Source organism: Abramis brama (assembly GCF_963993115.1).
Source record: "Abramis brama genome assembly, chromosome: 16".
NCBI classification, from domain to species: Eukaryota; Metazoa; Chordata; class Actinopteri; order Cypriniformes; family Leuciscidae; genus Abramis; species Abramis brama.
The window spans coordinates 3,357,316-3,370,206 of record NC_139978.1 but is presented as its reverse complement, the minus strand read 5'-3'; the positions used below and the strand labels follow the sequence as shown (position 1 = coordinate 3,370,206).

At 38.8% G+C, this 12,891-nt stretch overlaps 1 protein-coding gene across 8 annotated transcripts in view; it reads left to right on the top strand.

Moving 5' to 3' along the window:
- The window catches only part of cacna1db (calcium channel, voltage-dependent, L type, alpha 1D subunit, b), an 84,660-nt gene extending 72,495 nt beyond the window's left edge, over positions 1-12,165 (top strand). For 5 of the 8 annotated variants that reach the window (XM_084087058.1, XM_084087057.1, XM_084087059.1 and 2 more), the window contains 10 exons: positions 1-59; positions 150-251; positions 883-1,013; positions 1,857-1,976; positions 4,421-4,698; positions 5,407-5,553; positions 5,631-5,761; positions 6,331-6,428; positions 9,634-9,921; positions 11,411-12,165. The exon at positions 1-59 is cut by the window's left edge and continues 44 nt beyond it. In XM_084087058.1, coding sequence (XP_083943184.1) covers positions 1-59; positions 150-251; positions 883-1,013; positions 1,857-1,976; positions 4,421-4,698; positions 5,407-5,553; positions 5,631-5,761; positions 6,331-6,428; positions 9,634-9,921; positions 11,411-11,686 — 1,630 coding nt within the window. In that variant the 3' untranslated portion in view covers positions 11,687-12,165. Of the gene's footprint in view, positions 252-882; positions 1,014-1,856; positions 1,977-4,420; positions 4,699-5,406; positions 5,554-5,630; positions 5,762-6,330; positions 6,429-9,633; positions 9,922-11,410 lie in introns of all 8 variants that reach the window. The other 3 variants (XM_084087055.1, XM_084087053.1, XM_084087060.1) reach the window with 1 other exon arrangement.
- The last annotated feature ends 726 nt before the right edge of the window (positions 12,166-12,891 follow it).

The following is a 12,891-nucleotide window of genomic DNA, read 5'->3' as shown; positions in this document are numbered from 1 at the left end:
CATGTTCAACGCCACCCTGTTCGCTCTGGTCAGAACGGCTCTGAAGATCAAGACTGAAGGTAAAGCGAAGACTTTCACACGTCTGTGCTGGTGTGAATGTGTGATCTTACTCACGAGTGTGTGTGTGTGTGTGTGTGTGTCTCTCTCAGGCAATCTGGAACAAGCCAACGAGGAGTTACGAGCCGTCATCAAGAAGATCTGGAAGAGAACGAGCATGAAACTGCTGGACCAAGTGGTGCCACCTGCTGGAGGTCACACACACACACACACACACACACACACACACACACACACACACGCACGCACGCACGCACGCACGCACACACAGACACACACACATACACGCGCGCACACACACACACACACACGTTTGTCTCAATAATATTGCAGATAACTGCCAGCTAGTAAGGTCTGATACATGAGCAAAAATGGTGTTAAGACCTATAAATGCGTCATCATTTTACATTAAATCATTATTCATTCATTATTTTTCATGTCAAGGTGTGTAATGACACTAAGTTTATATTTATGAAGCATCAGATAATAATTTTTTTTTAAATAAATCTAAAATTTCGCTAAAAGTGCCTGTACTGTAGTTGTAGAAACACCCATATATATATATCATCTCAAAGACTCACATTGTATTTAGATCAGCTTAATGATATTTTATATATCGCCTAACCTGTTCTTAATTACTGTAATCACATCTATAATTGCTCAGTTGACCTCTGAACCCACCTTTAAACCACCAGACCTGTCCTAACATCACCCGTATCAGACCTCAAGAGCAGCACAACATCAACACAATAACCACATTATACCTAACAATTAGTTTTTTTGGTGTAAGTACATGGATGTGTGTGTGTGTGTGTGTGTGTTTAGATGATGAGATCACTGTTGGGAAGTTCTACGCCACTTTCCTGATTCAAGATTACTTCAGGAAATTCAGGAAGCGTAAGGAGGAAGGGCTTGTGGGAGGCAAGCCGCTGTTCAACACCACCTCCGCTCTACAGGTGAACACACACTTAACACTTGCTTTACTGAAGGTGTGTGTGTGTGTGTGTGTAAAACACTAAATCCTGCTGGACTAATGTGCCTACTGAGTAGATTTCTCAGTAACTGAACATACAGCAGAAGATGATTTAATAAATGATGAAATACTGATATTTTGCCTTAAAGGAAAATTTTACTTCAAAATGAAAATTCTGTTGTCATTTACTCATCCTCAAGTTGTTTCAAACCTGTATGAATGTCTTTCTTCTGCTGAACACAAAACAAGATATTTTGAAGAATGTCGGTAACCAGAGAGTTGATGAACCCCATTGACTTCCATGCAATTTTTTTTCCTAGTATTGTCTTCTTTTGTGTTCAGCAGAAGAAAGAAATTCATACAGGTTTGAAACAACTTGAGGGTGGCTTAATTATGACAGAATTTTCATTTTGAAGTGAACTATTCCTTTAACAACTATGGAAGCTTGTTTACGCGCAATAAAAAAGATTATTGTGACTTTTAATCTCACAATTCTGACTTTTTTCAAGCAATTGTGTCTTTGAGACTTCATAACAGACAATTCCCAGCTTATATCTCACAGTTCTGAGAATAAAGTCATAATTGTGAGTTATAAACTCGGAAATGCGAGTCCAAAGAGATTGCGTGAGATCGCGATTACCTTTTTTATTTTTTTTACTTTGTGGCTAATTGCAATTATGCTTAAAAATAAAAGAGGCTGATGAGTGGGAAGTAAACAGTGCTTTCATTAAACGCTGCCCACAGACATGGAAATACTCATGTGGACATAATTCTGTAAAAACTTCTCCTGTATCATGATAATGTTAAATATGTCACTCTTCTGCAGGCGGGTCTGCGCACACTGCATGATATCGGGCCTGAGATCCGTCGAGCCATATCATGTGATCTCCAGGACGAAGGACTCGTGGACCTCAGGAACCTTCACGAGGAGGAAGAGATCTACGGGGTAAAGCGATTCAGTGGTTATCAGCGCACATCTGACTTAAACAGCAGAGCTGGACGATTAATCGTTAAAAGATGGCGAAATCAATTCAAACTCCCACTCGCTCATTCCTGATCGACAACGATTCGCCAGTGTCTATTAAAACTTTGACAAAATCACACCGGAACATCAGATCTGTGTTCACAGAACTATATCAATAATAATAATAATAAAATTATTACTTTTTTTTTTACAACTATATCAAATAACAATTGTATCAATTACATCGTTATGCCACAGGGTGGCGACAAGTGACTTAATGTATGTCATTGAATCATTCATTGGAGAGATACGTTCACTTGTTTCAGAACTGGATTAATCAGTGAGTCATTGAATCATTCATTCAACTGTTTTTTAAATAATTAATTCGAATTGATTTAACATTTTAAATTAGCATTTTGTCAGAACCTCTAGTAAATTACATGTTATTTTGTTTAGTTGTCTGGTTAGAATTGTGGGAGAATTGTGATCTCTGTTTGAAACCAAAAAAATCATGATTCTCAATTGAACCAGAATTGTGCAGCTCTATTAAATAGTAGAGCATTGCACTTGCAGACCAAACGTCTCGGATTTGATTCCAAGGGAATGTGTGAACTGATAAAATATATACCTTTTTCAAAAGCAACATAAAAGCATCAAAATATGTGTACATAATATATATGGGGTAAGATAACCAAGACGTCACTAAATAACTGAAACAGATTATAGAATGGTTATACTATTTTTCTTATACTCTTAATATTCTTGACAAATCTTGAATTCGTTTAGATTTGTAGTGTAAACAAATATAAAAACTGTAACAGAACTGGATCAGAAGACTTTTAGTTATTTAATTTAATAATTATAATTAATGTTTTTTTTGTGTGTGTGTGGTTTTTTTAAGCATCTTCATTATTCATCATAACCAATTGAGTGGAATCATTCAATCAACATTTCTTCAGTCTTGTTTAACATTTTTTTTCTTACTCCATTGGCAAATAGTATTGTTTTAAGCGTAAATCTAATCAAATGAAATTTAATGGGCTGACAAACCTCTGAAAATGTAACGTCGATGACCCTACAATAACAGACCAGTGTGTAAAACTCTTGGACGTATTTTAAAGAGTCTATGCCGTAAACTTCACATACTTTTGAAAATCCAGAGTTTAGTTGATCCTGATAAATGCTCATTTTCTGTTAAAAAACGACGGCTTTCCTTTTCCATGAGGGGGTTTGGCATCGGGGCGGACCGCTAAAGAACACGACACACACGTCTCCCGGACATCCTATACATGATGAATTCAAAACTCCTGAAGTGTTTTTCGTGTGCCATATGCATCAGACGTTCTGAGGCTGAGACTATAGTAACTATAGATATAATACTGCTTACAGCTGCTGATGAAGCCTCGGGAGCTGAAAAATTATTATAGTAAGGGGTGTTTTGTTTCCGACACATACACTAAATGGTTGACCAATCAGAGCAGACTGGGCCAGCTGACCAATCAGAGCAGACTGGGCCAGCTGACCAATCACAGCAGACTGGGCCAGCTGACCAATCACAGCAGACTGGGCCAGTTGACCAATCAGAGCAGACTGGGCCAGCTGACCAATCACAACAGACTGGGCCAGCTGACCAATCAGAGCAGACTGGGCCAGCTGACCAATCACAACAGACTGGGCCAGCTGACCAATCAGAGCAGACTGGGCCAGCTGACCAATCAGAGCAGACTGGGCCAGTTGACCAATCAGAGCAGACTGGGCCAGCTGACCAATCACAACAGACTGGGCCAGCTGACCAATCAGAGCAGACTGGGCCAGCTGACCAATCACAACAGACTGGGCCAGTTGACCAATCAGAGCAGACTGGGCCAGCTGACCAATCACAACAGACTAGGCCAGCTGACCAATCAGAGCAGACTGGGCCAGCTGACCAATCAAAACAGACTGGGCCAGTTGACCAATCAGAGCAGACTGGGCCAGCTGACCAATCACAACAGACTGGGCCAGTTGACCAATCAGAGCAGACTGGGCCAGCTGACCAATCAGAGAAGACAAGAACTAAAACAAAGCGTTTCAGGCGGAGGGTAAAAAGAGGCGCTTCAGAAATGTACAGTATGTTTTTTGAACTTTAAATGGTGTAAATGTATTCTAGCAGACCACAAAAATAAAGTTATGATCTTGTAAATGAGCATAAAATGGACACTTAAAAATTCTAATATATAACTTGGGTTTTATGTTTAAAACAACACCAAAAACCTTGAAAAATAATATATGAAATCAAATTAAATGCTGTTATAAAATCCTGTTATAAGGATCTCTACATATATCAAACAAGTCAGTGTATATAATTAAAAGATTAATGAATTTGATTTGATGAAAAATTAAGGAATCGATGGGAATCCTGCTGAATCTGTTGTGTGTATTTGCAGAGGAATGGAGTTGTGATTGGGAGTCTGGTCAATCATGCGAGTGGAGATCAGTACAGCACCAGCGTTACCCAGCGTCCTTTGCAGCTCCCGCTCCCTCTTTACTGCCAGTCAGACACCAGATCGTCCAACTCTAATATCAACAGTGCCAGTGTGCCGGCGGGCGGCGTCTTCACCAACGGCTGGCACAGTCGGCCCTCCAGGGGCCTGGTGTCCTCTCTCAGCTCCTACCTCAACCTCAGGAGTGATGGAGAAACACAGCTCAGGACTCACTCCAAGAGGTGAGAGGTCACATGACCACAAGATCACCACAGGGAAACAAAAACCAAGAAAATCTGGGCTTACCCATCCCCAACTCACCAAACACAGATGAACGGCCGGAGCTCATTAAAAGTTTTCTGTTTTCAGTTAGACGGTGTCCTGTAAGCGGACCCTACGTTAATAACTAATGATCTGTGCAATGGAAGTGAATCAATCAAAAACTATAACAATAACTTTATTCTAGAGCTTTAAGTGAGAGAGAGAGGCACGTTTCAGATAGCGCTCACCGAACTGATTCTTGTCCTGGAACGGACACATAAACACAAAATTATGTCTAAATCCCCGTCTCGGCAAGTATTCTCCTGGTTCTGTCATAAGTGAACATTTGAGAAAGAAACCAGATGTTTGACAGTCTTAAAGTGACAGCAGCCTAATATTCCTACTGTTTGTGTCATTAATGTTAATAAAACAACAAAATACAGCTTTAACAAAGATTAAACAATATTTAATTTCTACAGTGAACAAATAGTGTTATTTTACATTTAGGCTTAATTATTGTTAGAATTTGTGTATTTGTTCATATTTTATTACTGACTGTTCACTTGTTTTTAATAATGCTTGAACTTTATCAGTTAGGCTTGTAGTTTTTGATGTAGTATCGAAGAACTTCAAGTGAGCTTTAAGTAATAAATTAAAAGCAAAGTTACCCCCCCCCCCATGTCTTGCAGGCCTTGCTCTAGTGCTGTCGGATATCCGACTATCCACGTGCAAAACCCCAGTCATGCTGACATCAGTGATGAAGACCGAAACTCTGTTACGGAGTATTACAGCGGAGACGAGCTTCACGAGGATGACTTCATGCTGGCTAGAGACAGGTATCGCTTGAAAACTCTTCAGAATGTGTATCAGTAATATCAAAATATCTTTATCTTCTCTTTGATTCTCTTGCCAGGTCGTACAAAGACTTTCAGGACACTCTGAGTGACTGTTCTGCAGTTCGACAACTGGATGTGTGTGAATGTGTCTGTGACGATGATGAGCAGCTCATATCCCAGCAGTCTCAGAGGTCATCAAAACGACAATGTGAGATATTACAAGAAAATAAATAATACTCTTTTAATAGTGTCGCACTGATTGGCTTTCAAACTGCTTTTAACTGAGAGCTAGCATTAGTTTAGCTGAGAGCTAGCATTAGTTTAACTGAGAGCTAGCATTAGTTTAGCTGAGAGCTAACATTTGTTTAGCTGAGAGCTAGCATTAGTTTAGCTGAGAGCTAGCATTAGTTTAGCTGAGAGCTAGCATTAGTTTAGCTGAGAGCTAGCATTAGTTTAGCTGAGAGCTAGCATTAGTTTAGCTGAGAGCTAGCATTAGTTTAACTGAGAGCTAGCATTAGTTTAACTGAGAGCTAGCATTAGTTTAACTGAGAGCTTGCATTAGTTTAACTGAGAGCTAGCATTAGTTTAGCTGAGAGCTAGCATTAATTTAACTGTTTGTTTGTTTGTTAGAGATTATTAGAGAATTTTGAACATTGTTCATGTTTAGACTTCTGGGCAAAGACTTGCAACAGCTACAATCTTTGTTGTTAGTTTATTGAACGTTCCTCCATTGTAATAAATGCGCATATAATGATGTATGTGCATTCTTTCACACAGCCTCTCACAAGACCGCTTTCAATTTCGAGTGTCTGCGCAAACAAAACAGTCAAGATGAGATTCCCCTGCATCCCACAGGTCTACCGCCACAGCATCAGGTGATCATCGCAAAACCAGACATGACATTACTGCTGTCAAATATCATATCATATCATAGCATATCATATCATATATCATATCATAGCATATCATATCATATCATATCATATCATATATCATATATCATATCATATCATATCATATCATAGCATAGCATAGCATATCATAGCATAGCATAGCATAATATAGCATAGCATAACATAGCATATCATATCATATCATAGCATAGCATAGCATAGCATATCATATCATATCATAGCATAGCATATCATATCATATCATATCATAGCATAGCATAACATAGCATATCATATCATAGCATAACATAGCATAGCATAGCATAGCATAGCATATCATATCATATCATAACATATATCATATCATATCATATCATAACATAGCATATCATATGTGACCCTGGACCACAAAACCAGTCTTATGGGTAAAGTTTTTTAAATTGAAGTTTATACATCATCTGCTGAAGAAATAAGCAGAAATAAGCTTTCCATTGGTGTGTGGTTTGTTATGATAGGACAATATTTGGCCGAGATACAACTATTTGAAAATCTGGAATCTGAGGGTGCAAAAAAATCGAAACTTTGAGAAAATCGCCTTTAAAATTGTTCATTTATGTTCACGATTGTGCTGCATTCACTCACAAAAATAAAATTTTGATATATTTAAGGTAGGAAATTTACAAAAATATCTTCATGGAACATGATCTTTACTTAATATCCTAATGATTTTTGGCATAAAAGAAAAATCTATAATTTTGACCCATACAGTGTATTGTTGGCTATTGCCACAAATATACTCGTGCGACTCGAGACTGGTTTTGTGGTCTAGGGTCACAATATCATATATCATATCATATCATATCATATAGACTGTCTCTATCACCAACATAATAGATTAAGAACAATGGTAGAATGGAGGATGACAGGTGACATTACAGTTTTTACATTCGCTAAGGTTCATTTCTCAATACTTTGGTCACTTTTTCAAATCTCTTCACACAGTGATCATAATACAAACAAAACTAAGACAGCAATTTGCTACATTTCTACAGTAAAACCATACTGAAATATATTCTGCACTAAATTAAATACTATCACAACAATTAGATGAAGCTGAACACCTGATAATGAAGTGTTTTAGTTTCATTACCATCTATACAAAAGTGGAAACTTGGGAATAATTTTGTGCTGGAATGTAAACATTGATCATGTAGCATAAACTGCAGTGAATTATTATGTCATTCTTGTTTTGTAAAGAAATTTTACACAAGAAATTGTATAATTCTGCCTGTTGTTAGTGTTTATTTAGTTTTTTGCTCATTGATTGTGTGTTTGTTGGATGAAACCTTTGTTGTGGAAGAATGAGTTGACTTGTGACGTATGAAGTGTTTTTGTGCATTTTGGATATGACATTTATTGCTGTGTGAAGCTGAAAGTTGGTAAGGAGAACCGTGTGAAGAGTTTTGAAAAAGTATTGAGAAATGTGTCCTAGTGAACAATCCTCCACTGAACGTGCATTACAGTAAACACGTTAAGAGCAAACTCGCATCACAAAAGTGTGTAAAATGTTGAAATTGGAGGGTTGCTTTCAAGTGTTGGTCACCCAACATCTCACAGCATTATTTATTCATTATTTATTTATTTATTATTTATCCTCACGGTTCAACAGGTGAAGACGGTGATGGGACAAAATCCAAACAATTCAAACTAAATCCCGTCATCCAGCATCTCCTCTCTTCCTCTTTCATCCTCATCACCAAAAAATGTGTTTTAGGTGGATAGATATCAATCATATCAATTCAGTACATCAAAAAAACTTAGGATATTGGAAAATAACAATGGCTGAATCCGAAATCGCCCCCTATACCCTCATAGAGCACGTTATCTGAGGGGACAGCCATTTGTAGTGGTGTCCGAAACCATATATATTCATATTCAATCCCACAATGCACTGCAATAACGAGTGTACAACCGATGTACGCGTTCAACATCTGTCCGAATTCGCTCACTCGTTTTCATTCACTCCTTCAAGTGAACAGTATTAGTGGACTAACGCAGGGAATAGTGAATGAGGGATTAGGGGTCGATTTCGGATTCAGCCAATGTCTTTTCTGTTAACCAAATGCTGTTTAATCTTCGCTATTGCTTCAATGCAAATGAACAAGCGCGCCGTTATTTGTTGTGTAGTGACGTGTGTGTTCAAGTGAGCCAGATATGAGCAGATTCTGCGCAATACACTGTATTTAATATATCGTGACGACTCACGAGTTTACTATTTGCGCTAAACCTGCGCAGATTTGGTTTACACAAACTTCCCCAGCAAAGTGAGTAAACATAATGATTAACACACCAAATTGGCTCGTGATTTGACAGCGTTTCCCACCACAGCTGATTTTTACCCGTGTTTGGCGGGTTGGCGGGTGTTAATTTCAGACCCTGGATGTGTGTGAAGTGTTGAAATTGGAAGGTTGCTCTCAAGTGTTGGCCACCCAACATGCTTTGGCACAAAATGCATTCAGTGATATTGTTCAAATGATATGAATTCTCACTCAAATTATATTGTTTTCTCACTCAAACACAAACTCATCTATGAACCTACATGTTCATTTACACATTTACATACTTTTTTCAAAACAGATGTGCGTAAAGTGTTGAAATTGGAAGGTTCCTCTCAAGTGTTGGTCAACCAATATCTCAGTATTCTCATTATTAATTTACACATTAACACTTTACAATAAGGTTACATTAGTTAACTACATTAGTTAACATGAACTAAGAATAAACAATACTTCTACAGAATTTATTCATCTTTGTTAATGTTAATTTCAACATTTGCTAATACATTGTTAAATCAAATATTAAAATCAATGGTTGTATTTGTTAACATTAGTTAATGCACAGTGAACTAACATTAACAAACAATGAACAGCTGTAATTGTATTAACTAACATTAACAAAGATTAACAAATACAGTAACAAATGTATTGCTCATTGTTAGTTCATGTAGTTATTAACTAATGAACCTTACTGTAAAGTGTTACCCATACTTTTTTTTTCAAAACAGATGTGTGTAAAGTGTTGATATTGGAGGGTTGCTCTCAAGTGTTGGTCACCCAACATCTCAGCAGCTTTATTATTTATTTATTTATGTATTATTTATTTAATATTTGTCCTCGCGGTTCCACAGGTGAAGACGGCGACCGGACAAGAATCGAGTCGATCGCGACTCTCTCCGACCCGCTCCATCCGCTCGTGGGTCACGCCCCCGGCCACGCCCCCTCCCTACACGCCCCTGCCTCAGGCCACGCCCAGCGCCAGCAGCACTCCCGGATTGGTTCACAGGGGCTTCTGGAATTCCCAGCACGGCTCTGATTGGTCCACGCGTCCCCCCACCCCCTCCCTCTTGAAGGTTCCCCCCCGGTTGAGTGGCCATCACCTGCAGCAGCGCAGCAGCGCTCACAGCCTGGTGGAAGCGGTGAGAGACCTCATTACACATGTGTTTGGTCCTGTTTGTCTTAAAGGAGTAGTTCACTTAAAATTAAAATCAGCCCATGATTTACTCACCCTCAAGTCATCCTAGGCGTATATGACTTTCTTCTTTCAGACAAATACAGTCGGAGTTATACTAAAATATCCTGGCTCTTCCAAGCTTGATAATGGCAGTGAATTGCAACCAACAGTTTGAAGCAAAATATTCATATTTAACATGTTACAAAGTAAAATTCTAGCTTCCAGCTAAACTAACATATGCAGTGTACTTACGCCTAAAGCGCAACTTACTGGTTGTGTCAGAAGTAGCGTAGAGCGTCATGGCCGTAGAGTAAATATTAGCAGTGCGTCGCATTACTCGCATAAGTTGCGCTTTAGACTTTAGGCGAATCCGTATGTTCGTTTAGCCGGAAGCTAGTATGTATATGAATATTTTTCTTACACAAACTCATCGCTTTGCTTCAGAAGGCCTTTATTAACCCCCGGAGCCGTGTGGATTTTGTTTATGATGGATGGATTCACTAGCCTGACGTCGTCATATTCAGATTCTAGTCAGAATGTGAGTCTGATCTGCTCCATTGGGCTGTGATTATGGGGCGTGTTTCAACCGAACCAGGAAAGAAAATGCCTCTGAACTCAATTGGATAGACCTACAACCAATCAGAGCAAAGGAGTAAGTGACGTATGTTCTTCATTCATCTTTCCGATCGACAAATGCCTTGATCGCAGTTCTCTGTTCCTCTTTGAAAATGAATGCGCTGTCGATATCTTCTATAACAGACGCGATGGCAGAATCTACACATCTCAGTTCTCCAGCAGCAGCCATCTTTGTTGTAAACGAATTCAACCCAAGCGCTCTTTGGTGACGTGGATGATTACGTTACTGTTGATCATCTGTCCATCATCGTATAAAGCCCGCCCTGACAATTTGATTGGTCTGAACAGCTCTGGTTCGAGCATAGTCGCTCCACAACGGATCAAGTCCAGACCGAACTTACCGACCTCAAATGTTGTGGGCGGGGCTAAGTTCGGCTGGCACCCAGGTTATGGATTCACTTTTTTGAGCTTCAAACTGTTGGTTGCAATTCACTGCCATTATAAAGCTTGGAAGAGCCAGGATATGTTTTAATATAACTCTGATTGTATTCGTCTGAAAGAAGAATGTCATATACACCTAGGATGGCTTGAAGGAGAGTAAATCATGGGGAAATCATGACATACTGTATATCTTTTACACTATATCATACATCTGTAGACTGGACTGCAAGTAAAACTCGCCTCCATTGTTGAATATTGACTGGAAGGACTTTATGGACTTAATTTCCATTTATGGATATTAATTTGTCTGTTGCTTGTTTTGCTGATTGTAATTAGTTTTCTTATTTTTCATTTCATGATCCTGTGTAGATCTTGGGCTTTGTATGTAGTGATAAGTGACAAACTTATCAAAACTGACACGATGCCTTTTGTTGTAGGTGATGATATCTGGGGGATTGGGCAAATATGCGAAGGATCCAAAGTTTGTCACGGTGACAAAACACGAGATTGCAGATGCTTGTGAAATGACAATTGATGAGATGGAAAGTGCTGCTAGCAACTTACTGAGCGTCACGCTAGGCCACGGGCCGGAGGCAGAAGAGACGGGCTTGTGTCAGAGCAGTGTTCGCGACTACAGCGATGAGGAGACGGACACGAGCAGCAAACGTGAAGAGGACCTCGCTGACGAAATGATCTACGTCTCAGTATTATAGTAAAGAACTCAAAATGAGCCCAACAAAACTACATCATGTAGAAAAATGAATCAATGAGGTAACTGTGCCTTTAAACGGGAGTGTCTGTTGGCTTATGTGGACCGATTGCTTTACGCTTATACATTTGGATCTTTTCATTTAGTTAGCAAACCTTGTCTTGGGAAATTTCCGGCAAGATCCCAATGTGCTGGCATTACCGACCCAAGTGTTTTCCTCCGAATCTATGCACGGACTGGACAGTGGCTCTTCAACCTTTGAAGATCCCTAATCAACTAACCAGCCAAAGTCCACCTGGTCAAAGCTACTGAACAGACCCATTCGGGACACGTTCACCATTTGAGTCAAGAATTGTACTCACAATACTGTAAATGAAGCAATTACTATGGTAAAAGCTTCACAGCAATACCTCCTGGTTGGATAACTGAACTATATTCCAAGTCTTTCAAATTAAATTTCACAAAAATGTGAGTAATTATTGACTGAATGTCTCCTTTTTCCTACGTTTGCATATTCAAATGTGGTGCGTCAAGGTCAGTTGTGTTTGGCGCCATTGACTTCAAATCTTCTGCAACACATCTTTATAAGGAACACGCGTTTAAGTTTGATCCTCTCAAAGCTATCGATCCACTTGGAATATAACGCACAAATTGTGTGAACTTCACAGTGAACTTCTCAGTTGTGTATAATGGAAAAAAATAACAGGTTTGAAACAAGGTGGGAAAATATTTTTTTTGGGTGAACATATGGTGATCTTTAGGGTTTAAAATACACTGTATTTCATTTATTTTCATTTATGCATTTGGCAGATGCTTTTATCCAAAGCGACTTGCATTGCATTTCAAGTACACATTTACATTCTTATCAGTTCTTGCTTTCCCTGGGAATCGAACCCATGACCTTGGCGTTGCAAGCGCCAACACTTTTTAAACTTTTTTCAAACTGTATGGTCCAAACTTTCTCAAGCCAACTTAAAGTTTGTCTCAACGAACTTTTTAATCTAGAAGACTTCAGATGCAAAAGCCTCTAAGTGCCATCTGAAATTTTCTTCTAAACTGAGCATTTTTTTCAAGCTTGTATGGTTAAGTTCAGTAATTTCACTTTAATGACAATTTATGGATAATTTTCATTGCCATTACAGTGAAATAACTGAACATAAACATACAAGCTTGATAAAAATGCTCAGTTTAGAAGAAAATTGGCACTTA